Below are 26,724 nucleotides of genomic sequence, written 5' to 3' on the forward strand. Positions count from 1 at the left end.
TCCAAATGCTCGCCTCGTGCAGCCCCGTCGCAGATCTGCCATTGGTCAGCCCAGGCTGATGAGGCTCACAAGAACTACTTGAGACGCTCTCCCTTGGCGATCTCTGCCCTTGTTAGCCGGCCTGGCGTACGTTACGGGCATGGATTAGTGAGCGATGTTCTTCACGCCTGAAGGCACTAAGTGCAATCACGATGCGGGTTTTTTTATCACTGCCCATCTGTCTATCACTTCAAGCGGTCGCCATGAAGCGTACCTCCCTCCCAAGTACAGTGGGCTCTGACAGCCTCCTCGATGGTCTCTGCTTCAGGTAGTGCTGTAGAGATTTGTCTGAGACGCGACTCCATTTCGCAGGAGGCTTCTCGTTGTCCGGAAAACGCCGGAGCTCCCTGGCCCCTAGCTCTACAAAACGGCACGATTGCACACTGCAGCGCTGTCTGAGGCATAGATCCATGCACCTTCTACCAACGATCTTGGGTGCAGCTTGCTTTGGTCCGCCTCTCAGAGTCTGGATTGAGACCACTAGCTTGGCGCGACTACGAAGACAAGCCCAAGCTAAAGAGGCTTCGTCAACACAAGACTGAAAAGCTCAGCTTTGAGAAGCTTTGCCGGGCGTGAGCTCAGCCATACCGTTGACGACGTTCACCGCCACGGCCGACGACAGCAATCCGCGCTTCCGTTTCATATAACTCCTTGGCATCATCTTCGTTTGGGGAGCTTTTCACTTCTCATTCGCCACATCCTGCATACCATTGCCAAGCTTCAACACAGCCTGGAGACGCTGAGATTGTACCTAGTGCGCCCTGCCAAAACTGGTCATGCCCAGCTTCTCTTGCCATGAGCAGCAAGCTCGTTCGGACGTCGCAGCGCAATGCATACCATACGTGTCACTGTCAGAAACACATCTCAATGTCCCATGTGAAAAATATGGTTTCGACCAGGAATGCGTGCTATGCTATATATCTGCTCTTCTGGCACATCAGCGATGTGCTCAATAGCAAAGAGAAGAGCACTGAAGATGCGAACCGCTTTCAAAATCATTACCTCCAAGGAAGGGAAACTTCGGCCCTTCCGACTGCTCAGCGCGGATGTCGTCAACTTGAGAAGGCGATATATCGGCGACTGGACAATATTCAACACTGTTGTGTTGTCGAGCGCCGTCTTTGTCTTCTTCACGAATCTTCTACCCGGAATCACATTTGCAAGCGAGCTCTACGACTTAACGGGACAACAATGGGGTACTATCGAGATCGTCTTAAGCACTGGCATCTGCAACGCCGTGTTCTCGTTGTTCGGACTGCAACCTCTAACCATCTTGGGTGTGACAGGCTCTTTTACTGTCATTGCCGAACATCTCCACAATCTAGTGACAGAATCCATGGGAAAGCCCTACCTTCCGTTCATGGCTTGGTCTCTGTTTCACAGCTGCTGGATGCTATGGGCCTTGGCTATCTTCAATGCCCACGAATGGTCCATGCTCTACGTAACGGAATTCACCTGCGAGGTCTTCAGCCTCCTCAATTCCATTATTTACTTCAACAAGGCTTTGCAAGAATTCAGCCGGTCTTATGGCACCTTGCCTCTGGACGCATTCCTTTTCTCGGTCATTGACGCCGTTGGAACCTTCCTCCTCGCACTTATGTTATCGACGGCTGAGAGCTGGACGTTCTTTCCCAGATGGATACGTCGTATACTGCGTCAATACGGTACTGCCATTGCTGTTATCACTTTCGTTGCTCTCGGGTACGTTGGCGATGCTGGCCGGCTGCAGAAGAACAGGCTGTCGACCAGCGCCGACCGTTTCGCGCCGTCTTCGCCGGAACGCAGTGGCTTCTTCGTCCAGTTCTGGAGACTCGACATCGGCTCGATCTTCGCATCGATGCTCTCGGGAGCAATCATTGCCATGCTCTTCTTCTTTGATCACGAGATCAGTACTATAATCGCGACGGCGAAACGGTTCGGCATACAGAAGCCGAATGGCTTTGCGCTCGAGATCATGCTGCTCGGTGCAACGACTGCGCTTTGCGGTCTTCTTGGAATACCTCCCGCGAACGGACTATTACCGCAGGCGCCTCTTCACACCCAGAGCCTGTTGTATCCTTCTCAAGATGAGGTGGTGGAAGAGGTCGTCAGGGACAGCAATGGTATCGAGCATACCATTACTCGACCGGTTTATCGCGTTCACGAGCAGCGCTGGAGCAAGATCATACACGCCGGTGGAATATTAGCATGTATTGCGCCACCGCTTCAGCGCGTACTCGGATTTACGCCCAAGAGTGTTCTTGCTGGACTCTTCATCTTCATGGGCCAACAGAGTCTTGCGAGCAATCCCATCCTCCGAAGGACACTCAACATGCTCACACCAAAGTCGCAACTGCCTCCTCCTTACCCTGGCGTGCGCTACTGGGGCCTGCATTCTTACACCCTGTTCCAGATATTCGTCACCATAATGGTCTTCATCATGACCTTGACCATCGCTGGCCCTGCCTTCCCGATTGTCATTCTAGGCCTCGTGCCTTTCAGACTCCTTGTGATGCCTCGAATCTGGAGCCGAGAAGTACTGCGCCATCTTGACAGGTGGTCGTGCAGGGACGGTCATCCTGACGATGTAGTAGACGACAAGAGCTCCTCCACCCCAGACCAGAGCCCTGGCGTACCGCTGTTACCTTCCCTCGTCTTCTCGGAGCTTGACATGGAAAGTGCGCGATTGACTTCCGCTGCTCGCCTAGACGGCAGACGCACTCGAAGCAAACGCTTCGATGGCGATAGCGGACTTGATCGCAGGATTTCATACTACACTGTTCATCAGGAGGACAATGATCATAATTGAGACGGGGCTTGTCTTAGTCGTGGCATCGCGCTGGGAAGCGGTTCAAAAAGAAAACACCTGCGCCGGCCGCAGGTTGTGTATCCTATACCTTGTCTCCACATCACCTGTACTTGTGGGACTTAACATACGACTTTAATCAATAGAGCCAGTCTACTCGGCAGAAGATACGTGAAGCATGCCTCTTCCGCCAGGTATGAAGTGGTGTGCTCTGCTCTGCTTGTAAAGAACGCTGCATGCTAAGTAACAAGGTCCACAGGGAATGCCGCCATCACCCCAGACGGTGACATTATTTCGCCTAATCAACCTGGCTTGGCCTGCATTCTCACATCGCATCGCAACTGGCGCAGACATCGCGTCATCGAGGCTGCTGGCCAGATGCATCAAACGCGCAATGTAACAGTCTCGCACAACCTGAACTCCTTGAACCAGAGAATCTGCGTCGATGTCGAACCCCATGGCTCTACAGTCGAGGCGACAGCCACATCTGCATTCGATTGTAAGAACCCGAAAGCTGAGGAGAGGCCAATCGTTCACCAGCTCGAGCAGCCAGCGAGCCAATGAGCAGAGCGCCAGCTTTGTAAAGCCCGCGAAGGCTCTCAAGGATCGTGACTTGACCGGCCAACGATGGATAGCACGACGGACCAATGCAAAGGTACATCTTCAAAGCCGGGCGTGCTCAGTTGCAGCGATCAGCTGCATTCATCTGGGCAATGAGGTTCAGAAATGGCCCTTCGCCCTGAGAGCGGAGTTCCAAATCGCATTCAAGCCTTTCCGACCTCTCCCTCACCGGCGGCTCCGTAGCTCCGGTTTGCAACTGCCCAGCTCAAGTACATCAGCGCACTTTGCAAGCGGATGAGCTCGCCACTAGACAACTAGAAAGTCACGATCGCTGAGTGCCGAGCATCGCTCGGTCTAGTCGCTCTAAGAGATCACGAAGCGGGACAGAGTGTATCAAGACTGCCGCGCCACGTCTTCTTACAATGCAGAGCAATCGAATATCACGACTGCGGCTTGAGGTTCTGAGATAGTTTGGTCAAGGGGCGGCCGGTAGCTGAGCCGCACTTTCTCGCAAGTGAGTTTAGGACTCGGGGAGAGTAGCCGAGTGGAGACAGCGAATCTTGCTCGAGAGACCAAGGGGTCTTCTGCTATCCGAAAAGGAAAGAGTCTATAAGCTGAGTAAGAAGGTCATCGGGACCGCTCACGGCCGCGTGGAGCAGATCGAGGCCGCACAGGGCCACCTCTTTCGCGGATGCGCATCTGGAGGTTCCGAACATTACTTTGCAGTAATGCGGTCGCCGAGCTCCTTGAACGCGCGAACAAAAGCGTGCGGAAGAATCCTCAGGTCTCCAGGATCGATCCGGATACCGGGTCAATTTGGTGCTTGGTGTGATTGACTCCACGAAGAGGCTGGCTCTTCCTGATCAGAACGCTTGAAATCCAGCTCATGCCTGTAGTGATCTTTCGATGCGGCTTCTTGCGTCTCATAGCTAGGGGTCCTCTGAGCTAGGTGGACAACAGTACAAAACGAAAGAGCACAATTGCAGTCCCTGCCAGAATTCGTATATGCTACCGCACAACGGCTCCGCACCACATTGCAGAATTGTCGAAGAGATGATGCGGGTCCAAGACAAATGCGGATGTGTAGCCAGGCGAAGGAGGAGGCAACGCTAGAGGCCGCCAAGCCATGCGTTGCAGTGCGTTTGTCATGCGCGATCCTAGAGGACGGTCTGCCATCTTCAGCAGAGCTTAGAGCTCTAGCAGGGTCCAAATCTCCACATTTCTCCGCGTCTTTCGAGGTTGGTCGCATATTTCTCGATGCGGAACCGCACTGTGGATGCTGATTCGAGTACGGAGGGGTACCGGACAAGGATCCTGCAGAGAGGTGCGATGTTGCAACATCACTATATTAGAGAGACGAGATGCAGTCCGGCACTCTTTGATTCATCTAAGTGAACTCGAACGTCCTCCAAGTACCACGCAATCATGTCGATCGACGAGGCTACCAACCCCAAACTCAAGACTCAGCTCTTCGAGTACGGACAGCGTCGAAGACAGGATGGACCCTACAAGGACAACTTGGAAGTCGATGCACTCGTCGTTGGCGGTGGTTTCGGTGGCGTTTTCTGCTGGTGGTCTCTTAAACAAGCAGGCTTGAACACTGTCATCTACGAAGCTGGTAACGATCTCGGTGGAACATGGCGATGGAATTGTTATCGTAGGTTCATCGATCTCTGCCCTTGATGCTGTGCTCTGATACATCTTCTCACTTCAGCTGGTGCCATGGTCGACTCTGAAGTGCCAGAGTACCAACTCTCTATTCCGGAGACTTGGAAGACGTGAGTATAAAGTGAGGTTCCTCGTCTGAGTTTTGCTAAAGCCAGGCAGATACAATTGGCCAAACAATTATCCAACGTACAAGGATCTGAGAGCTTACTTCGACCACTGCGACAAAGTCCTCGGAGTCAAGAATGAGACTGCATTTCACAGTGTCGTTGTCGGCGCCAATTTCGACACGAAACAAGGTCGCTGGCACGTCAAGACTGCTGATGGCAGAACTGCCTTTGCCAAATACCTCGTTCTCGCTGCTGGCTTCGCTGCCAAGCGATACGTTCCAGAATGGCCAGACATTGACAAGTATGAGGGAATTGTCCACCACAGTTCGTTCTGGCCGGACGAGGAGATGGATGTCCGCGGAAAGAAGTGCGCCATCATTGGTACTGGTGCCACTGGAGTGCAGATCACCCAAGCCTGGGGACCTGTTGCTGGCGAGCTCAAGGTCTTCCAACGCACACCAAATCTGACTGTTCCCATGCGTCAACGCCCTCTTACAGTGAAGGAACAAGAAGAAGCGAAGCGATGGTACCCTGAGCTCTTCGCTTATCGCGAGACATGCTTTGGCGGCTTCCTGTATGACTTTGCCGAGAGAGATACCTTCCAGGATACGCCTGAGGAGCGGGAAGCCTTCCTCGAGAAGCTGTGGCAGGATGGTGGCTTCAGATACTGGGTGGCCAACTACAGGTATGTCAAAGCTTCGGCCACTTGTGTAACATTACTGATCCTCCTTTCAGAGATTATCTTTTCGACGCCAAGGCCAACCGAGCAGTGTATGACTTCTGGCAGAGGAAGCAAGCAGTTCGCGTCAAGGACCCACGCAAGCGCGACATCTTGGTTCCCGTCGAACCACCACACCCATGGGGCGTCAAACGTCCATGTCTCGAACACTCGTATTTCGAGCAATTCAACCGACCCAACGTCGACGTTGTCAATATAAAGCACAACCCAATTGTTCGCTGGGACAAGAAGGGCTTCTTCCTGCAGGACGGAACGCATTACGACTTCGATGTCATCGTCATTGGTGAGTACAGTCTTGAATTATAACAGCACTTATAACTTGTTACTAATATGGCTCAGCCACTGGCTTCGACATCACCACTGGCGGTATGACCGCAATGGGTCTCACGTCGATCAACGGCGAGAAGCTCAAGGATCAATGGAAGAAGGCAGCATACACCTACCTTGGCACCACTGTCGCTGGATATCCAAACATGTTCCATCTCTACGGTCCTCAAGGTCCAACCCTCCTCTCGAACGGCCCAACTTCGATCGAAATTCAAGGCAGATGGATCACCGATACCATCAAGCTTTGCGAGCGCAACAACATCAAGTATATCAACCCAACTGACAGGGCCAGCCGTGAGTGGAAGTCCAAGATCAACGAGTTGAGTGACAAGACTTTGTTCCCTACGACCAAGAGCACGTAAGTCATACCATCAAGCCTGCCACGCGATCAATATGATTTTGTCACTGACTTCTACACAGGTATATGGGCGGCTCGGACCCAAAGAAGGCATTCGAACAGACTTGTTACTCGGGCGGAGAATACGAGTATGCCAAGACGATCAGAGCTGTATTGCCAAACTTCGACGGCTTTGAGGTTGTCAAGAACTGATTGTGTCGAGAGACAAAAGCTCATGATTTTGAATTTGTATAGCTGCAAAATGGCTTTGAGTGACACGATAATGTACTTACTGTATTGCTTCGCGTGGAACGTGTCTGTTTTCTCGCCATATCCTGTGCAAACAAGCTCTCAGAAACGCGTGTCAAACATCCTATGAACAGTGCCGTGCTTGTGTGCTCGAGGCGTGGCCTGAAGACTTGAGTCATGATGTGCATGACTCGCGATGCGACATGTGAAGGCTGCGCTAGTGTGGGCTAGCGTCACTTGCTTGCTGAAGGAAAGAGTCCTCGCGATTCCAAACATTTGCAAATCGAAGCACTCTCAGAGATCAGGATTTCCAATTCACACCATGATATGAGGTTTGTCCATATGCAGCTACGCAAGGACATCTGTAAAGCGTCATACCGCCCCAATGCACAACTCTTTTCAGTAAGAATTCAACACCTCACGATTGAGAGTTCGTATGAAATTCCTAGGCTCGAATCAGAGACCTTGACTGTTAGAATCCCTTCTTTGCTGGCAAAAATGGGAACACTTTCTGCCCCAACTTCGTCTGCTCTTGGATCCCGATGTCACAAATCACACTACTAGCAAAAAATGACTTTAGCGCTCTTTGTAGCATGTGTCATCCTTGTGCAGGGGCAATGCTAATCTTCTCTGTATTGTTGCACTGACCATTTGTCCTCCTGAGAGGACGAGAGAACATGTTCGGTGGTAGAATATATGTCTTGAAAACAAAGTTTGACTTGAGTCATGTGCTGCCTTCTGCCTGAGGGCCGGCCGAATGGGCAAGACTTCTCGACAATGATATCTAGCACGACGATGTTAGTGATTTTCGGCGACTGTTGTATTGTCTGTAGGAGACAGCATGTGATACGACCGCCAAAAGGCATGCTGTGCATATGCATGGCGGTTGTCTGGGCGTAGACATGGCAAGCCACTACGATTGCAGGCAAATGCACAGAGCGAAGGTGAGCAGTTTGTGGAAGCGAGGAAGTATGCTTTTGCTTGTCCCAGATGCTGTTCTGCACAGTTAGGAGCTATCAATGACAATAGTATACAAATATCTGGTCACGTTTCGATGATTGAAAGGAGTGTAAGTGCGGAGATCCCACAATGAGCGACGCGGCTCACATTCATGCTTGTTGGACAGTCGTCGAAACCAAACGTCAAGCGAGCTCTGGTATGGTGCTTGAAGTCTAAGCATAGTCTTCTCCAGAGGCAGAAGGCGTGGCATCGCTTGCAGGCTCGCTTGCAGCGTCGCTGCCGTCTTCGATGCCGGTCGGCGTAGAAGAAGCGTCTTCAGAGCCTGTGTCGACTGGGCTGTCCAAATCAGTGCCAGCGCTGGCATCGCCAGTAGCAGAACCGCCGAGACTTCCACCAAGACTGCCACCGCTCAATCCTCCGAGACCAGAACCCCCGCCCAATCCAGATAGACCTGAGCTGCCCGTGCCCAAGCCGCCAAGACTAGAGCCTCCTCCCAGGCCCGAGAGACCAGAGCCTCCGCCTAGTCCAGACAGTCCCGAGCTTCCGCCACTCAGGCCACCAAGACTAGAGCCACCACCTAGTCCAGATAGCCCTGAGCTGCCACCGGTCAGGCCGCCGAAACTAGAGCCTCCTCCCAAACCAGATAGTCCCGAGCTGCCGCCAGTCAGTCCACCAAGACTAGAGCCACCACCCAGGCCAGATAATCCTGAGCTACCTCCAGTCAGCCCACCTAAGCTGGACCCGCCGCCTAGTCCAGACAGTCCTGAACTGCCCCCGCTCAGGCCTCCGAGACTAGAGCCTCCGCCCAGGCCTCCAGTTGGCGAAGCAAAGCCAGCGCTAGCTCCAAGATCATCTGTTCCAGAGGAAGGAGTGATACCGGTCGGTACTGCAGATGCGAGTCCGCCTCCAAGCGCGTCTGATGGGGATAGCGTTGGAGCTGCATAGCCGCTGACCGTGGTTGGTGGGAACGGAGCGGCAGCTGCAAGGGCAGCAAAGCTGGAAAGGATTGCGACAGACTTCATGTTGGCGTTGTGATTTGTCGTGGTGCTGGGAAAGGTTACAAGACCTGTCGATGACTTTAGAGTGCTCTGGATGAGTGTGTTTAGTGGATGCCAGATCCAATGAGTGACTGCGCAGCAGAAACAGGAAGGAGAAGACGGTGATGAGCAAAGTTGTTGAAGAGAAGAAGAACAGTTGAGAAGACCTAGATATACTTGCGATTGTTTGCTTCCTCACGTACTGGTGCGTGGTTCTGTGTCCGTACTTGATGAAGCTGTATGAACTTGAAACAAGCCTCCGTTCGAAAGTGTGGATCGGGAAAGCCTCATGAGACGTTCGTCTGTGATCCTCCGGACAAATGCAGTAGACGCAGCGGCATTTTCCGGAGTTGACATGATCGATTCAGTCGTTGTGTGCGATGCAGCGACCTTTTCCGGATACTGCGTTTGAGTTGCTCTCAGGTAGATGTAGGTTGGAAGTACCCGTCCTCAGCTGGCGTGCGTGGGATACGGCCTTGTCGCTCAACTTGCAACCGGATGTGCCAAAGCCGTCTGGATTGTGACTGCACTACGAAAGCCGCTCATCGGAGGCGTCTTGTATTCTCGGACGAATCAGTGCCACTGGCCTGGACGTGATTCAATACGGACACCACTTCGTGAAGGGAGAAGTCTGTGTCCCGCGGTGGCGTTTAGGGAACGCGCCAGGAGCACGAGACAATGACGGCGGACACGACCCTACGCTGGCGCTCCATTGTCTCGAGTAGTAGTGGCCCGCTGTAGAGTGTAGTGCTTCTGGAGTATTCTGCGATGTTGGGAGGGAGAGGCGCGGAAAGTGAAGTCGCACAAGCGCGAGTCAGGCAGCCGAGCTTGGCATTCGGCTCGTTTTTCATCGTCATCACCACTGATAGCGACTTCAACTCGAGCACCGCCGCGCGCGACAGCAGGAACCGACCGCCCACCGCCATCGCCACCGACACCGCATCGCGACTGGCCGAACGACTTGCGCGACGCCAGCGAGCACGTCGTGTGCACTGCATCAGTCCTGTGAGATTGCCATCCACACTGGTCTTGCGCATCGCGGGCCACAGCACCTCAGACTGCACGTTGGGACAGATTGCTAACCTTTCACCTCCATCCACGCGCGTAAATAGGGACTCTCATTGCCACGGCGCGCGCACAGCAGCCGGAGAACGGGGCAGCCATGAGTCGACGTTCGCCATCCCTCTCCGACGGCGAAGTCAGCGGAGGCGGGGACGGGGAGAAGGTCACAAAGAACACATCGTACCGCACAAGCACCAGTGTTAACAGCTCGGCCAGACATTCAACGTCTTCATCTCGGCCTTCGCACCTTGTCGGACGCCAGGCGTTGATGCATGATTCAAACGCGCATTTCAATGGTTTTGGCAGAGATCGTTCGAGGTCGCCCTACAGAAGAAAAGATCGCTCGCGCTCGCGCTCACGCTCGCCATACAGAGCCGACCGCGATAGCACTCGGGAGAAGCGACGGAACCACGATGATCACTATGGCAAAGGCAGCAGCGACTCGAGACGACACAAGCCCACATCTCCGAGCGACAGACGAGACGCACGCGTCCGAACTTCCCAGCGCGATCGCAGTCGCTCACCATATCGTGCAGAAGCAGCCAAGGGCAGTGCCAAAGTAGGCGACCAGGCTGGTGCTGGTTCGAGGGCGGACGGTAAGCAGCGAAGTAGCGTCTCATTTGCGCAACCCGGTGCCTCTTCCCATGCAGCCACTGTCACCGCCGCGAGCGTGGAGAATGAAGAGGCTGCGGAGCCCGTCAAGCAGTTAACGGAAGCGGAGTTGATCGAAGAACGACGAAAGAAGCGTGAAGCGATCAGGAAGAAGCACGCGGCAGCCTCGGCGAATGATTCTCTCCTACGCTCGACGCTCGAATCGAATCTACCGTCGGCGGCCACGACACCTTACAATGAAAGCAGCGGTCATGGGTCAGTACCCCAGTCGCCGCCAAGCTCCCTCAACTCCCCTCGCACCCCGATGGAGCCTTCCTTTCCAGGATCGCCAGCATCGCCTGGGTCACCTGCTATTGCTGATGTAGACCTTGCGAACCCAATTCACCTTGAGGCGAGTGAAGAACACGGACAATCTGCCGCTGATTACGACCCAAATCACGACATGAACGAGGATCGGCCTGATCACAAAAATGCAACGCAGAATCAGCAGACCTCCGCGGAGCCACCAGCACCAACCCAAAAGTCTGCTGGCGATTTCGACATGTTTGCGGACGACGATGATGATATGTTCGCTGCCGATGATGCACCATTGGTAAATAATGCCCCCCAAAAAGCCAAGGCGCTTGACGAGAGCTTGCTGGACAATTGGGATTACCCTGATGGGCATTATCGTATCATCAATGGCGAGTTGCTGGATGGGCGGTATGCCGTTGAGCAGCAAATTGGTAAAGGTACGTTCGCGACTGTAGTGAGGGCGACAGATGCGCAAACTGGCAAGAAGGTGGCCATAAAGATTGCATGCCGCAATGATACCATGTTCAAGGCTGGCCAGAAGGAAATGCAGTTTCTCAATCGGCTGAACGAAGCGGACAAAGACGATAGGAGGTGCATCATTCGGCTCCTGGCAGATTTCATGCACAAAGGTCACCTGTGTCTGGTCTTCGAGGGACTCGAGATGGATCTCCGAGAAACACTGAAGAAGTTCGGCAGAGACGTGGGCATCAACCCCGAAGCAATTCAAATTTACGCGCGACAGATGTTCCTCGCCCTGCAGCACATGAAACACCAGGAAGTGCTGCATGCCGATTTGAAGCCAGACAATATTCTAGTGAGCAGCGACAACAAGCTTGTCAAGATTTGTGACTTCGGCACTGCCACTCTGCATCAAGATGCCGAGCTCACCCCATACCTCGTGTCGCGATTCTATCGCGCTCCAGAGGTGATCATGGGCATGGATTTTGACTATGCTATCGACATGTGGTCTATTGGCTGCACGCTGTACGAGCTATACACTGGACGAATCCTCTTCAATGGCGCAGACAACAATAACATGCTGCGAGTCATCCAAGAGTGCCGTGGGAAACTTCCTAATCGACTGATCAAGAAGTCACAGCTTGCCGGTAAATATTTTGACGAGAATTTTGTCTTTCACGCTGAACAGAAGGATCCGATGACCCACAATATTGTGGCAAAGCCAATGCACTTTCATCAGGGCAGCACTGCCAAAGATCTCAAATCGAGATTGAGTGCCAACACCAAGAAAATGGATGCTACCCAGCTCAAGCTCCACAATGCCTTTCTCGATTTGCTGGATAAGTGCTTACAGCTTGATCCTGAGAAGCGAATCAAGCCCAGCGATGCCCTCAAGCACCCATTCGTCACGCGCGAGACGAGTGTCCCGGTTAAGGCGACGACGAAGACTACCCTACCCAAAGGATTCCGTCCCGCCGTCATGCAGCGTGCTGGGTGATAGGAAGAAATGTGAGGCACAGGACCATGTGCTTACACAATTGCACACAATCCGCGGCGTCTTAGGGAATGAGCCCTCGCGGTTGAGTTTAGCGACCACATTTGCATCTCTCAAGGACAAGCCCAGACTTCTCATTGTTGATAGAATGATTTAGCTTTACATTTCGAGCTGCAACATCAAAACAGGCCGGAATGAAAGACTACATTCGCACAGGAAGGATACGGTGTGTGGCGAGGGTTGGGAAAGCGCTTTGCAGAGTAGGATGGAGAGCACGGGTTGAGTGGGGACGAATATGTTACTTTGCCAGAGGTGTTGCAGTATACATAGAGCAGCGGGCCAGGACACGATGCATCGAAACAGAGGCAGGAGGGATAGGTCGACAGCAAGAGCGCGAACCATGGGAGATCGAGAGCTGTGCGATCTTGTGCAGTCGGAGGTCCGATACAGACGCACGACATGCAAAACAATGGTACAGAATTTGGCATCGTACCTCTCTTCTCTTCTCTCACGAGAAATTCTGTCACACTGATCTTCCGCAACCGCTGTTCACGACCCGCCTCGTCTTGCCATCTTTCTGCTCGTGACCCTCAGGCATCGATTGCATCGACGCCTTGTCTTGTCTAGTTTACCTTCCGCATTGCATATGTGGTTGTTGGCGCGCGGAACCACGGTGCATGTTTTCCGGACGAGAAGACTCCGTGATGGGGGCTCTCTCGCCACTCACACTGCACTGTGAACAGTGGAAAGGGCAAAAGGCGGTCAGGTCAGGTCATCAAGTTTGGGAGGTGGTCTGATAGGCTTGGCTCGTCATTTAGCTCGCTTTGCCATGCCTTCGCTCGCGCTCTCGCGCTTTACGGGCTTGGAGAGAAAGGAAGAAGGATTCGAGAGCTCGTCTCGTGCTGCGAGCTCATACTGGGAGTAGTAGTGAAGCATGCCATGGCATGGCATGATGAGGGTAGCTGTGCTGTGCTGTGCTCAGGTATCCGTTCGCACAGGAGCTCTACGGAAACTTCACTCTTTCCCTCTCGCGATTGCCTGGAGAGGTTTAGTGTTTGTTCCTTTTCGCATTCGCGTGATCAGACGACTGCGGGAAAGGATCATCATTATTGAGGTTTTCTTCATTCTTGATTGAATTAAAGTTCTGTCTATTGTGTATGTATACGCATGCACTTCGCTTCGTTTCGTATCCGCTTGATTGTCTGTGTGGTGGGCTGATGTTCTTGGTATTTTAGTGATATCTGATTAATAATGATTCCTCGACAATACTGCCGATCACTAGGCATGCATGCAGGGCGATGGCATTTGTTGCTTGGTATCTGATCACATGTGATCTACGAGCACGAAGGAAGTCATGCAGCTTTTCTCTGCTAGTGGCTGCAAAGCTACTAGCTTCGCTATAGCCAAGTATGCGTGCTGCGGGTTGAGAAAAGTATCAAGACTATATGCAGCGGAAAGTAACACGTCTTCCACATTGGTAAAAATGTCACGGCGGGAAGTGTATAGTCGACTTCCAAGACCTGAGCTGTGATATTGATTCACCTTAATGGACTTCGTGAAGTACTCGTGATAATGCTGGCCAGCAAAGCTCCTGGCCCGCCTGCAGAAGGTCATGGAACGAACAACGAATTCTTCCTGCCCAAAAAACCAAGCAGTCTCACCAATGGTCTCGCATCCACTGGAAGACATGACAGAGACATTCTCCAGAAGTTCGCATCACCCATCACCACCGGATAGCATAAGACACTGCCTTCGAACTGACACGAACACCATCAGGGTGCCCGCGGACGAAAAGTTCGTTCGGTAGGTTCAATATGCCCGTTCACGTAATGATGGGAAGAATCAGCAACCATACTGCCATAGGCCATGACGTTCCAAGATCTGGAGGGAAAAGCACGCTGGGAACGGAAGGGTCCAGGCTGCAGTTCCCAATCCCGAGGAGTAGTCGACATGTCTTGCGTTACCAGTGCCGCGGGGTATACTGAGACCTGCCTATATTGGGTCTATACCAGACACGGCAAACGTCGAGAAGCTTCACATATTGTTGGGATGAGCGCATTTGTGCACGGCACGTCGGCGCTGTTGCTGTCTTGAATGCTGAATAATTTCTTGTCGCTGCAGTCGTCATCGATAGCTCCGTGGGAACCTTTGTGTGCTCTTGACTCGTGTGGAATCGTTGACGTGCGAAGCCGAATGGCTCTCCACAACGGCTCGCAAAACGAAGACGGATGGTTCTATTGTCAGAACATCCAGATATAGCTCCCAAGTGGGTGGGAGAGAAGGGTCTTGTGACCCAGCGGATCTCGCGCTGAAGACGAGAAAACGTTAGAAAGTCAGTCTTCATGTCGAGTCATCCACAACGGCCACGTTGGTTTCACACTCCGTATCCGAGTCACCTGAGCGATTGCGCAAGACTCATAGATCTTGCCAACCTTAGATTATCCTCATCGCCAATCTCGGAAAGGAAAAAAAGTTTCCAACGAGCAAGTTTGACAGACGAGCAAGGATTCAGCTGTGCAGCAAAGTTGTAAGGTTGATGCAAGCAGACGACTAAGGTGTTAAGCAAAACCGCTAGCTTGCACTTGGTGGCACAAAGGTTTAGCTTTGTACTGTGGCTCGTGACAAGATGCGAGATGTATATCCTAGACCGGATTGGGAGCGTTTGCAAGACGAGAGGTTCTCGTGCATTGCATCTGACCTACAGTACTTGCTTTTCGCGGAAGTCCATAGGCGCGGAGTGGTATATCAGAGCTTCCGGTATGCAGCTTGGATACAAGGTACCAGCTCCGTCCAGCCCAGCCTCCGAATTTGCCTTCTTGACAGCTAGGACGGCTGTGTGCGTTGCAAGCGCTTGCGGAAAGCTAGGTGTAGTGTGGTAGGTGCAACTGCTACAGGCATTGGTCGGCCTCCTGACGCAGTAGTATGCAGTGAGCCGTTGCGTCGTTGCGTGGCGAAGCAGACCCAAAAGTGCAAACGCATCGGATCCATGGCTCACAACGTCAAACGACGGGTGCAGCATGTATGCGGGAAGCAAGGTGCCTCTTGAAAATGTAGCTCGCCGGAGCAACCGTCGTTGGGAGGATTGAGGTCCTCTTTCCTGGGAGGCCGTCGGAGCACAGCAGAGGATGTGCGAGTGCGCATCATGTTGCCTGCGTCGCGACGTCGATATTACTCGTATCACGATGAGTGAAGGGGCCGTCTGCAACTCGCCACAAGCGATGAGGCCTGAGTCGCAGCATATCGGCGTCGCACAGTGACATGTCTGGCGGGCGTCGGCAGTCGACGTTCTGCGCACACCAGCTGCACCAACGATCCTACGTGGTGCTGGTACAGGACGAGATTGGTGCCGCGGGCGCGTACCTAGATGGACGGTCTGTACTCCACGATACATGCATTAACGCGGGTCTTGGCTAGATGCAGCAGCGATGTTCCCAGCCTTTCATCAGCAGCCTGACGCTAGACGGGCGCGGTAAGGCTTTCTCGTCGTCACTTGAAACGCTGCGCCGCTGCTGGCAAAGCACCGACGCCCGTCTAGTAGGACACATGTCTTTCCGCGCGAGTAGTGTCGTAGTGTGGGCGGTCGCAGCAAGGCGACCACGCGGAAAGCGAATCAGGACGCGCAATGCAATGCTCCGTCCCCGGTCCATTGGACGAAGCTCCGCTCTGGCGTCAACTCGCGCAAACGTGTGCTGTGGTTCTCGCCGTGGTCGACGTACATGTACCTACATTTGGCTGACTGGCCGGCGGTTGGTGAGAAGACGAAATGGCTGGTCGTCATCGGGCCCTTGATTTCTGCACTTCCGCACCACCATTGTCTCTTGTCTGCGTCACATGATGTGCAACGTGCATTGGCGCTGATTCAGGTCGGCCTCATCAAGGCGACGCAAGGAGTGGCTCGTCGGTGGCCAGTCGGATGTGCTACGTAACACGCGCAAGATTCCAGCCGTCCCAGACCAGTGGACACTGCGGCACTCGGTGTCTTGTCGTTGGCGAGATTCGTGTGGGTGGAAGTGGGTGCGAGTGGGCGCGAGTGGGCGCTCAGCCTCTCTGCTCGAGATTCCACGTGCGTTCCATCCATCGCCCGGTGGATCCGTGCACGGCCGCCGCTGCTGCTGTCGAGAGAGAGCCAAGATGAAGCGAGAGCATGTTTGGGCGGGCTGCAGGCTCTTTGCAGGAATGCGGTTGGTCGGTCGCAGCAAGGAAGTGCGTCAGAGAGTCAGACAGCGCCCGCCAAATCTGCTCGCCTCGAAATTTCGTTGCAGCAGCACCCGTTGCTACGGCGGCCCACACCCGTGCATCGGACTTATTGCAAACTGCTAATTCGAGCCAACGACATGTCATCCATGGCAGAGCAACTGCATGCTGGGCTGGCTGGCTGGCTTCAATGAAGTCTGTTTGTGAAGTTTCCGACTGCAAACCCAAAACCATGTTCAGAAGGCTGTCCCTTACCGTTGCTTTGACTTTCTGACTTTCATGAAGATTGAGACAAGGTTGCTCGAATCGGAGGGGAGTAGAATCGCCTCTTCCAGATGATGATGCGGCTGAAACAGGAAGCCTGCATGTGAAGAAAGCATGCGGTGAACAGTGATGGTAGTGCAATGCACAATCGATGAATTGATTGTTGCCCTCGCGGGTAGGTAGTCATAGTAGTAGTATACAACAAAGTCTGGTCTACTGCGACCACTCTCCAGGTAACCTCTGGTCCTCATGATACATGCCATCGTTGCTCTAGTCGTGATGCTCGTTCGAACGCCAGTAAATGCTCCCCACAACGACCAAGTTCTATCATGCTCCTCTTGAGCTTGTGGCCTTTTTCCCTGTGGCACACGTAACCTTTTGGTGCCAAACTCCAAGCGCAAATAAAAAGCAACAACAACAACTTTCCTCCGCTTCGCTAAATCAAACAGACTGGGGTATCTTTTACATTTTCCTTTTCGGAGAGTAAGAAACAACGCCGGTAAAGTTGCTCCAGGTCAGGCCATTCCCATAAAATCGTGATCCGGAAGGCTGGGTAAGATAAGGCTGGACAGTATGGACAAGTGAAACAGAAAAGGTCCAGTGTTCGTGGCCTCCGAAATTAAAAGGTGGAAGCCCAGGCGTGGCTGGGCATGTTGAAGTTGGCAAACATCTGCCCACATCGGCCACCGAACGTGGGGAGGTTGCCAAAGAAAGGTCCAGTGTACATGGAATGGACCGCGGACTTCGGCTGCGGCGTATAAATGGTAGGCTGGGGTGTGCAAGGCCCGGATGAAGGTGGTGTGTAGAGGGCCGATTGGTGATGCAGGTACTCCTGATGAGGTGCCATGCACGGCTGTGCAGACAGATCCAAGTGAGGAACAGGTTCGTAAGCACCGTTGGCAAAGGTAGTGTCGACGGCCTTCTCCACTGGGCTGTATGGTGGGGTGACTGGGGCCGAAATTGCGTTGGAAGACTCCTGGGTCGTCAGACGAGGGCATCGCACGATGAGCTCACGCAGTTCGTCCAATCCAATCCGGCGGTAAGGGTTCACCTCAAAGATTCGCTGCAGGATTGCATTGAACTCGTCAGTGATGGGAAGAATGGACAGCAAGAAGTTGCGATCCTTCATATAAGCACGGAAGGTTGGGTCGTCCATCGAGGCCCTCTTCCATGGGTTGCGGCCACAGGTCAGGTTGACGAGAATCACACCGAGCGACCAAACATCGTTGGGCGCCGATGCATAGCATGCGTATGGTTTTGGGGTGGGATTTTGGCACTCTGCAGACAGTTAGCATAATATTTTTTGAAGCAGATGCCGTTGGAGGTACGCACCTGGTGACATGTAGAAAGTCGATCCACATCCGAAATCTGAAGTAACTCGCTCCTGGGTTGCAAGTCCAAAGTCGGCCAGCTTGGCGGTCCAACCATTGTCCATCACGAGCACGTTCTCAGGCTTGAGATCGCGGTGAAAGATTCCTCGCGCGTGGCAATGCTGGACAGCAGACAGGATTTGCAAAAAGACCTGCTTGGCCTTGAAGTCCTCTCCGACGTAGTGGCCCTCCTCGGTGATCTTGGTGAACAGGTCACCTTCAGGACAATACTCTAGCACAACGTACGTGCACTCGGGCGAGTCCAAGATCTTGACCAAGGAAACGACATTGGGATGCTGGCTCGCGGCGTAGTGCAATTGAATCTCGCGGTCCAGGAATTTGCGTTGGCGTGCATCGAGGCCGACCTTGTTCAAGGCCTTGACGGCGTACTGTGCATCAGTAACGATGTCTCGTGCCTTGTACACGGTGCCATATGCGCCAACGCCCAGAATGCCCGTGAGTTGGATGCTACCGGCCAAGATCTGTCCTGTTCGATCCTCTGGGCTGCATAGTCCAGATGGCTTGGGAGAAGCTGGGGGAGTTGGGAGCATGGTCGAGACCGTCCACCACGATGGGATCCGGATCACTTTACAAGCTGTCAACACTCATAGGAAGCCGGCAGAAGAGTGATCAAAAGGTAGAGAGGTCCGGAAGAGAGAACAGTTCCAAAGGCCAATGGATCAATCGTTGAATCACAATCCGTAGCAGGCAAAGAGTGTCGTTGGTTGAAGAGAGTGTTGCTGGTAGAAGTGTTGTTTGGATGTCGTTCCAGTGATGTAGTGAAGGCAATAGCGGGGCGATAGGCGTTGGTGATAATGGCTGCGAACCCTGGTCCGGGCGGCACAACGTGCTGTTATTAGGGAGGATTAAGCTAGGGACCGAATGGGAGTGCGAGGTGGGCTGGATAGGCGCAAGGTGCATAAGTATTCCATCACAGCCTTTTTGCAGCGCGGCGGATGTCTCCATGGGTGCGGGCTTGCTGTCAACGCGACACATCCCCATCTGCCCTAGCGGCAACGATCCCTGGGTGGCATGGCTAGGCCGACTAGCGCGCTGCACGTCCTGGTCATGCCGCTGCCTGCTCTATTTTCCCAGCGGCGGCGGCGGCGAGGAGCTTGGGGACTTGGCTTGGCTCAGGATGGTGCAGCGAGGGCGTGCATGGGTGGCCCGCTACCGCTTGACCTGTGCGAGGCTTGCGTGTCAGTTGGCCCACTGCATGCATGCGTCCCAGGGCTTTGTGCGGCCGCCGTCCGGTTCCAACCACAGGCGCGCGCGCTCCCGGCTTGAGCGGCAAGCGTCAGCGGCCCCTCGATTCGCTGCGCGCGCTGATGAGACGAGCGCTGATGATGCGATGCTTTCTGCTGCTGCGCGCCCATTCCTGGCCAGCGGCTCGGTGCACAACCAGCGCTTCCTGGCGTCGTCCAGGAGAGGCCGCGCGCAGCCTGTGCCGCCGTCGATTGGCCCACGCGCCACGTCCGAGCGAGATGGAGCGATCGCCGCTCATTCAGCCATCGCCTTGGCTCGTTTGCGACGACCCGCAGCACACTGCACGCCCGCCGCAGCGACACACTCGCGCAAAGGCAGAATTTTGCCAACGACGCCACCGCTTCTAGCTGCGGGAGCGATCTTCGAGAACTTCCCACTGCTGGCCCGTCAGACGCTGCCCGAGCTTGCGCAGACTTCGTTACTTGCAACCTTAACCGCCCTGCCATGACATATCTCGCCTCGTCATTGGCCGCTGCTGCCCATCTCGTCAAGCGGCGTTGGCCTTCGTCGGTACTTTGCTCTGTGTAACGATGACTCTGTCTCTGCACCACCTCCATCGCTCCCGTCCCCAGCCAGCCGCATGCACGAGACTCTGTTGGGAACGCATGCAGGCGAGCGAGCAGCAGGACTGCGCAGTGGTCAATCTGTCACGACACTCGGCGCCCATCAACAAGCGTGCAAGCATCGGCGCAGCAGCGCTGGATACGCTGCAGCTGGGAGTGGGTAGCCTCGCTATTCTGAGATTGCCCTATCCCAGTCCCGGAGTATACAAGACTGTGGATGATGCCCGGTGGAAATGTGATTCGGCAGCGGCAGGGAACTAGCACTCTCGTCTCGTCTCGTTAATTGCACATCACGTGCACTGCGGAGCTATTGTCGTGGACTCGTGAAACTCGCAGCGCCGTTGGATGGCGTCGTGTTGGAGGAATTCGTCCAGTATTGGATCGCTGCGCCATAGCAATAGTCGGAGAATCCTCATCTCTAGTCTCGCTTCATCGAGCACAACGTTGCCTTGTCACGCCGTGTGCAACCGAGCGTCTGTCTCTCAAACCGCCCGGCACTGTGAACACTTTTCCTTCTGCATGTTTCATCCGGATCACATCACGTGAGCCTGGTCCATCGCCCGGCTGCGTGAGATCGGCGGATACGACTCAGACTACGGCCAGAGACATGCCTGGTTGCTGTGCCACCATCTTCATGTCCGGTTGATGCTGGTACAGCGGCAAGCAAGAGCTCTCTCTGCAGCACTCTGCCTTCATCGCCTCGGATTCGCTGGAGCTTACCAGGACCACGTCACAGAATTCCCGCTCTGCATCTCGCAGGACCGAATCGAAGTCTAGGCCTCGTGGCCTAGCGCATCTCTGTGGCTTGGAGACTGTGGTCCGTACACGATGCTGTGCAGTAGCGACCTCTCTAGCTCCATTGCCCAGAAAAGCTTACACGAAGTTTCTGCACGGTCTCATGTCGTGCTATGCCCAAACGAGGCATTTCGCCCTTGAGACCCGTGTACTTTTCACTCCAGGCTAGCAACATCGCAATTCGTGAATGGCGTTTTAGCCTCCCTAGGCCATCAATCTGCGAGAAAAGCTATCCAACGCCGGGGAAGACATGCAAGCATGCGTCCGCTAGGTTCCGCCCTCACACACCTCCTGCGGCATCGACCAAGACCAAGTTTTTGTGATCCGCCACACGCCAGCCGCACCACACAGCGCAGTAGACTCAGTGCAGATCTTGCCACTGGTTGACTAGTGTCACAGCTCAGCGTAAAGCGTCAGCACTCTGGCTGCTCTCGTACCTGTCCAGCGCCTACGGTACCGCAGATCAATAACAGCAGAGTTTTGTTGGATCGCTGCAAATTTTGTAGACTGCACGTCAATCAATCTCACTTTCTCACGAGCACCAGCGACGAGCATCGATGCGCTTTTGCGGTTGCACCCTTGCCTTGCTCGATCGGGTGGTAGAACTTCGTGACATCCAATCTGACTGTACGAGTGTGAGGAGCATCCAATGTCATTCGTTTCGTCCTGGTACCCTGAGGCTTGCGCAGCAGGCCTCATCAAACTCGATCGATGCGAACAATGTACATAGACCAGCGGTAGCAGGTGATGCTGGAACCACACCAACTCCCGGGAACGAGCTGACACCATCGCGATGCTTTTTCTTTTCTCCTTTGCTCATCAAGCAGAGAAAAGACCGCATCTCGGCTCACGCCCACGCTCTCGCTGCAGCGATCCACTACCGTACCTCGTGTAGCCTGTCCGGCTGCATCACGGTGTTCATCGACTACGTGTCCCTCGCGCAGCTTAGTCTCACCAGTTGTCCCGGCCGCGTGCATAATCTTCTCATTGTCAATCGATCATTTACTAGTGTCGCTCGCTTCAGTGCATGATCCTCGAAAGCAATATTCTGCAACCCACTTCGACTGTCATTCCCTCGCCTGCACGGAGCATCACGTTGCAGACTTGTCAGCAATGATCGGAATCGAACAGTCGTGCATCGGCCTGTACGAGTGGCAGCCATGAAACGGACGTGAGAAAGTTTCAAGCGCACATGGTGGCGTACCGAAAGCTGTAGTGGAGCGTTGGTGAAGGCGCAGCCACACACGGCGCGCGTAAGCTGGAGCTCCTGTCTGCACAGGGAACTGTCTCGTGATTTTGCCAAGATCTCGTATGTGTCGGTGCCGACGCATCCCTAGGAAGAGAGATGCTGAGTCGGAGAGGCGCCAACCACGGAGGGTCGCTCTTCTCAGTGTTGGTGTCTGGACGAAGAAGGCTGTGACAGTTGTTAATCGGTGGCTGTGGCCTCTTACTACTGTTGGTGTTCCTAGCCAGCCTTCGGTCGACGCCAGGCATGCTAGGCCTCTTCCTTCGTTGATGTTTGGGATCACACCAACACACTCATGCTGTGCTCGACTGTTCGAGGGACACGTCTACCTGCTCGCTGTCTGCGGATGCAGGTGCGAGAACACTCAGCCACCAGTCTTGGTCAAAAAAGGAGTTTGTTGAAGACCAAGTTGGTCTTCACGACTGACGCAAGCATCCCTCCAGTGCACGTGGGTCACACGTGCCGGCACTTTTCTTGGTGTTCTGATTGAACATGCGAATGGATACGTTCGCCGACGTGCCACACCTATAGACAGCAGCTCTGGATTCCTGTGGATGCATCCGATCGCAATGATCGCAAGGCGTTCGATGGAGTGATGCTCCTTCGCTATCCTTAGCCAGAGTACAGGTCTGGATTTCGCCGTTAGTCATGCGGCGTACGAACAACGACCGAGGGCAAACGATCCGAAGACGCCGGGAAGCCAGCCACATGGCGCCTCGTCGAGAATAGTCGTTGAAATGTGTACATCTGTCCAAGCCAGCCAGCCTGTCATTCGCCCCAGCTGTGCCGTTCCTGCTCATCGGCGTGAATGGCGAAGCCTAGCGAAATCATGCGTTACCCGCGTAAGCAAATGGCTGGTCGCTTGAGGTCAGAATGCACCAACATGCATTTGGGTGAACGCAGCGAGATGGAAGGTGCCTCCGCCATGCGCCTTCTTCGCCGCATGGCGTCGAAGAGTCCAGCTTTTTGCTCAACTTCAGCCATTGGTACGATTCATAGCCTCAACAGCAGCTGCAGTAGCAGGTACAGGCAAGGCTATTTGATAGTCCTCGTTCGAGGCCTCTTCAGGCCCGCTCTTGTGGCCTCTCGCACTTTCAGCCACCGAAAGAGGGCTGGGCCTGGCCTCGCGATACATACTCGTGGCGGCGTAGCCAATTCCTGACAAGAGACGGATGTGACGACGCTCGAATATTTGGAGAAGCAGCGTTGTTGGCGCGCATGACATTCACTTCCACTGCAGTAGCGCTTGCAACAGAGCCCGGGCTCCTTGACGTTTGAATGTCCGAAGCTGCAGTTCCTTGGCCTGTCATCGACGCAGCCCGGCCGAAGGACCTTGGGCGCTCCTGACGGCGTGCCCTGGTCGGCCTTCGAGGCTTCTGCGCCCACTCTAGCCTTGTGTGACAGCTGTTCGGATATTTCTGCAGGTTGAGCCTAACGCCGATGTTGACTAAACAGTTGCTGGACGCGGCCGGTGGTGTCGTGCACCGAATCCGGCCACTGCACAACTCAAATTTGCAACCGTCAGGAGATTCTCAATACTGTGAGAACAGATGTAGCGTAAGCCGTCCCAGCAGGAGTTGAGAAGGCCGGTCGTGCAACAACCGCAAGCTTCCGCTCCACATTCGGCAGCAACCTTCGATGAGGCCTTGAGGAGTAACATCGTGGCCCGATGAAGAGGCGAGGTTCATCCACGATCTAAGCAATCTCGCATCCCTCGTGAGAGCGGTCTCGGGCCATACGAACCTGGTTCAACGTAGGGCATCGGCCGCGTCAAGGTCGTAGGTCAAGCTTTGGCGTACAGTAGAGTTGACAACGGAGGGTGCCCCCAGCTTGGCCCATGTATTTTGACGTGTTGGTGTCTGGAGAATCGAGACAACACAGGGAGCAGCACGCTTTCGACGCATGCCAACAGGCCCTACAGAGCCGGCGGTCAGAGATTCAGAGTATTGGCCCGGCGTGGCTAAGACCTCGATCAAACATGCTTCATCGCCAAAGCATTTCCTTGTGGCTGCGAGTGCCATTCGCTGGGAAGCCTGTCGCAACGTCGTCGCTCACACAGTCGATCGCGCCATCAAGTCCAGCATGCCGCAGAGTAGCAGGCTTGACCAGCTCGGCCGGAGTTCAGGCACTGCTGGCATGCAATTGCACTCAGCGATGCACCCTCGAGGCGTACTCTTCGGGAAGAGCTAATGCAGCACCGAGGCCGTGACACGACGGGGCCGGTCTTCATCATTGCAGGCTGCTTCGTGATCGCGTAAGACTGGTGGCGGGAAGAATGCAATGCCAGTAGTAGAGAATGTCGCTCTGGACCTCTTGCCTCCGGCCATGCTGAGGAGTTCTGAAGGCAGGTGTTGTAAATTCGAAGTTGCAGCCACCAAGAGCGAGGTCAGTGTCGTCCCAATCCATGGTGTTGCGTGAGCCATGTCATTTCGGTGACAGCACAGGAGTCGTTAGCCTGACGCCCTGCCATGAGCCCGTTGCCGACAACGGTCTCGTTGCAAGTCCGACGCACAGTATAACTGAGCGCCATTTGGCTTCAATCGAGCAAGTGCGTTGAATGCAGCAGGCAAGCGGGAGGTTGGACGCGTACGAGAAGAAGGCACGCGACGCCGGCCGATCCCGAATCGGCAAGATCTACCCACCTCAGTACAGTTTTGCACGCCTGCTACTCGTTGACCTCGGGTTGTATCTATCCTCATGTTCCACGGCGATAGCATTCTCGGAGTCTTTCCAACGTCAGCCAATATGTAGGCATCGATCAGCGTCTATGAAAGCGATTGTCAAAGAGAAGAAAATTGACGCAGAGCACCGGTCTTTCAACAAGCCCTCTTTCCACCTGTGCGCATAGAGAGGTGTTTCAATAGTCGCATCGCCGCATTGAGGTCCTGAACACATTCTCTCATGAACATATCACTGATGATGCCATAAAAGAAGCACAGAAGCAGTAAATGGATCGACGCCGGAGCAAAGCTGCCGGTGGCGAAGTGGCATAGCGCGAATGCTCAGTGCCGTTGCCCACATCCTTCAGACCAGTCCCTCTCAAATAAACTAGCATTCTTCATCGTGAGACTCTTGAATGTACGCTCCCGACAAGATGAGCAAGCAGTCCGTGCAGCGATCAAACAACTATTTGGGTCAGTAGACTTCGACAATCATCGCGCAGCGCTCTGACAAGCCCAGAGATGCACCTAGCGAAAGCGTGAGACGGCCTCTTTCCAATCTAGAGACGTTCCCGCGCTGGCTCGTCGTCTGGTTCACAGCATGGATGCTCATTTATCTGCTTGCCTGGTTTGTGCTTGAGCGGTACTATGGCCGCTCCTTCATGCCCTCTGAGCTGTCTCTGCCACAGATGTTTATTGTGTACGGTGCTGCAAGCGCAGGCGCGAACGGCAGTTGGAAATTGATCCGCAAATGGCGTGGATACTGCTGAGGTGGACAAAAGCCAGCAAGCGTCTTCCGGAGGTCGCACTGGACATTGGGAATACTAGGCACACAAGATATTACGATTTCGTAATGGACGGCTCCAGCTGAATTTAAGGAGCGGCAGAGAGTTCATAGCTAGAATCTTGCTGATTGTGTGCATGGTCCTCGGACAGTTATTCGATGATGATGATGAAGTAGAGTGGGTGAATGGAACGCGTCTTCAGACGCGTCTGGGAGACCCTGTATTCACCGAATGCCCCACCTCGGAGGTGGCCGATACTTTCTGATGACGGAAAAATGTTAGCTTCCATGTTGACACAACTCATACATTTTTCTCTCTCTTGGTGGTAAAAGTTGCCGGTCGTCCTCGCTGTCTTTACCATCGGATAGAAAGCCACAGATAGAACCCATCGCAGCCGCCAAAATGGTCGAGAAGGTGTGGATCACATACAATCAGGTAAGCGGATACCCACATGGAGGACACACGACTCGCAGGTCGTGCATGCGTGCACCCGTCAAGAGACGAGACTCGACACGGCAAACCATTGACAGTAGCAACGCAGGTGCACAAGCTGTGCCAGGATGCAGCGCCACGCATCCTCAACGACTTCCAGCCGAATCTCATGATCGCCATCGGCGGCGGTGGCTACGTGCCCGCACGCATGCTCCGCTCCTTCCTCAAGCAAACCGGCGCCGCGAATATTCCCATTCAAGCCATTGGCTTGTCGTTGTACGAGCAGCTGGGTACGGACAGCCAGGTCGAGAAGCCAGGCACCAAAGTCACGCGGACACAATGGCTTGACTTGACGAGTCTGGAGATGGGCAACCTGATCGGCAAGAACGTGCTCATTGTGGATGAGGTCGACGACACGCGTACAACGCTCGAGTATGCTGTCAAAGAGCTGCAGAAGGATGTCGATGCCGCAGCAAAGCAGGCGGGCAGAGAGGGAGAGACCACCAAGTTCTCCATCTTTGTTCTGCACAACAAGGACAAGGTCAAGAAGGGTACGCTGCCCGAGGAGATGATCGCCAACAACAGATACTTGGCTGCGAGAACGGTGCCGGATGTGTGGATCTGCTATCCTTGGGAGGCTACGTATGCTCTCTTTCCTCTCGACGCTGAATAGAGGTTTGGCTGACTTCGTGGATAGGGACATTGACGAGCACGACCGCATGGCTCAGCAGCAGACCATCCAGTGATGGCATGATACGACACGGACGAAATAACGCAAACCCAAGACTAGATTGAGCGACTTATGATACACCATACACTACGGACAGGAGATACATTGGGGTCAGAGGCTTCAGGCAATGCTTGCCAGAGCCATGCGACTCAGTCACTCAAAGCGATCGAAGAAGGAGTATAGTGGACC

General features: G+C 54.1%; 6 protein-coding genes across 6 annotated transcripts; 4 read left to right on the forward strand and 2 right to left on the reverse strand.

The window, feature by feature from the left end:
* Positions 1-834: 834 nt before the first annotated feature.
* Positions 835-2,827, forward strand: CKM354_000195600 (uncharacterized protein; the record flags this gene model as incomplete). The annotated part of the gene is made up of 2 exons (XM_044797092.1): positions 835-927; positions 1,001-2,827. 2 exons carry the CDS (start codon positions 835-837, stop codon positions 2,825-2,827), a joined length of 1,920 nt encoding a protein of 639 aa, XP_044653027.1.
* A 1,983-nt stretch (positions 2,828-4,810) lies between these two features.
* Positions 4,811-6,776, forward strand: CKM354_000195700 (uncharacterized protein; the record flags this gene model as incomplete). The annotated part of the gene is made up of 6 exons (XM_044797093.1): positions 4,811-5,042; positions 5,100-5,163; positions 5,213-5,845; positions 5,896-6,182; positions 6,239-6,584; positions 6,647-6,776. 6 exons carry the CDS (start codon positions 4,811-4,813, stop codon positions 6,774-6,776), a joined length of 1,692 nt encoding a protein of 563 aa, XP_044653028.1.
* A 1,208-nt stretch (positions 6,777-7,984) lies between these two features.
* On the reverse strand, positions 7,985-8,794 carry CKM354_000195800 (uncharacterized protein; the record flags this gene model as incomplete). Its single annotated transcript, XM_044797094.1, has 1 exon — positions 7,985-8,794. The coding sequence occupies one exon, from the start codon at positions 8,792-8,794 to the stop codon at positions 7,985-7,987; it is 810 nt and encodes a 269-aa protein (XP_044653029.1).
* Positions 8,795-9,971: 1,177 nt separating this feature from the next.
* Positions 9,972-12,233, forward strand: CKM354_000195900 (uncharacterized protein; the record flags this gene model as incomplete). Its single annotated transcript, XM_044797095.1, has 1 exon — positions 9,972-12,233. The coding sequence occupies one exon, from the start codon at positions 9,972-9,974 to the stop codon at positions 12,231-12,233; it is 2,262 nt and encodes a 753-aa protein (XP_044653030.1).
* Positions 12,234-17,307: 5,074 nt separating this feature from the next.
* CKM354_000196000 (uncharacterized protein) lies at positions 17,308-18,609 on the reverse strand (the record flags this gene model as incomplete). Its single annotated transcript, XM_044797096.1, has 2 exons — positions 17,308-17,966; positions 18,021-18,609. The coding sequence occupies 2 exons, from the start codon at positions 18,607-18,609 to the stop codon at positions 17,308-17,310; spliced, it is 1,248 nt and encodes a 415-aa protein (XP_044653031.1).
* A 7,166-nt stretch (positions 18,610-25,775) lies between these two features.
* On the forward strand, positions 25,776-26,551 carry CKM354_000196100 (uncharacterized protein; the record flags this gene model as incomplete). The annotated part of the gene is made up of 3 exons (XM_044797097.1): positions 25,776-25,808; positions 25,915-26,447; positions 26,503-26,551. The coding sequence occupies 3 exons, from the start codon at positions 25,776-25,778 to the stop codon at positions 26,549-26,551; spliced, it is 615 nt and encodes a 204-aa protein (XP_044653032.1).
* Between the last annotated feature and the right edge of the window lie 173 nt (positions 26,552-26,724).

The sequence above is a fragment of the Cercospora kikuchii genome, assembly GCF_019650295.1.
Source record: "Cercospora kikuchii DNA, contig_00001, whole genome shotgun sequence".
Taxonomy (NCBI): Eukaryota; Fungi; Ascomycota; class Dothideomycetes; order Mycosphaerellales; family Mycosphaerellaceae; genus Cercospora; species Cercospora kikuchii.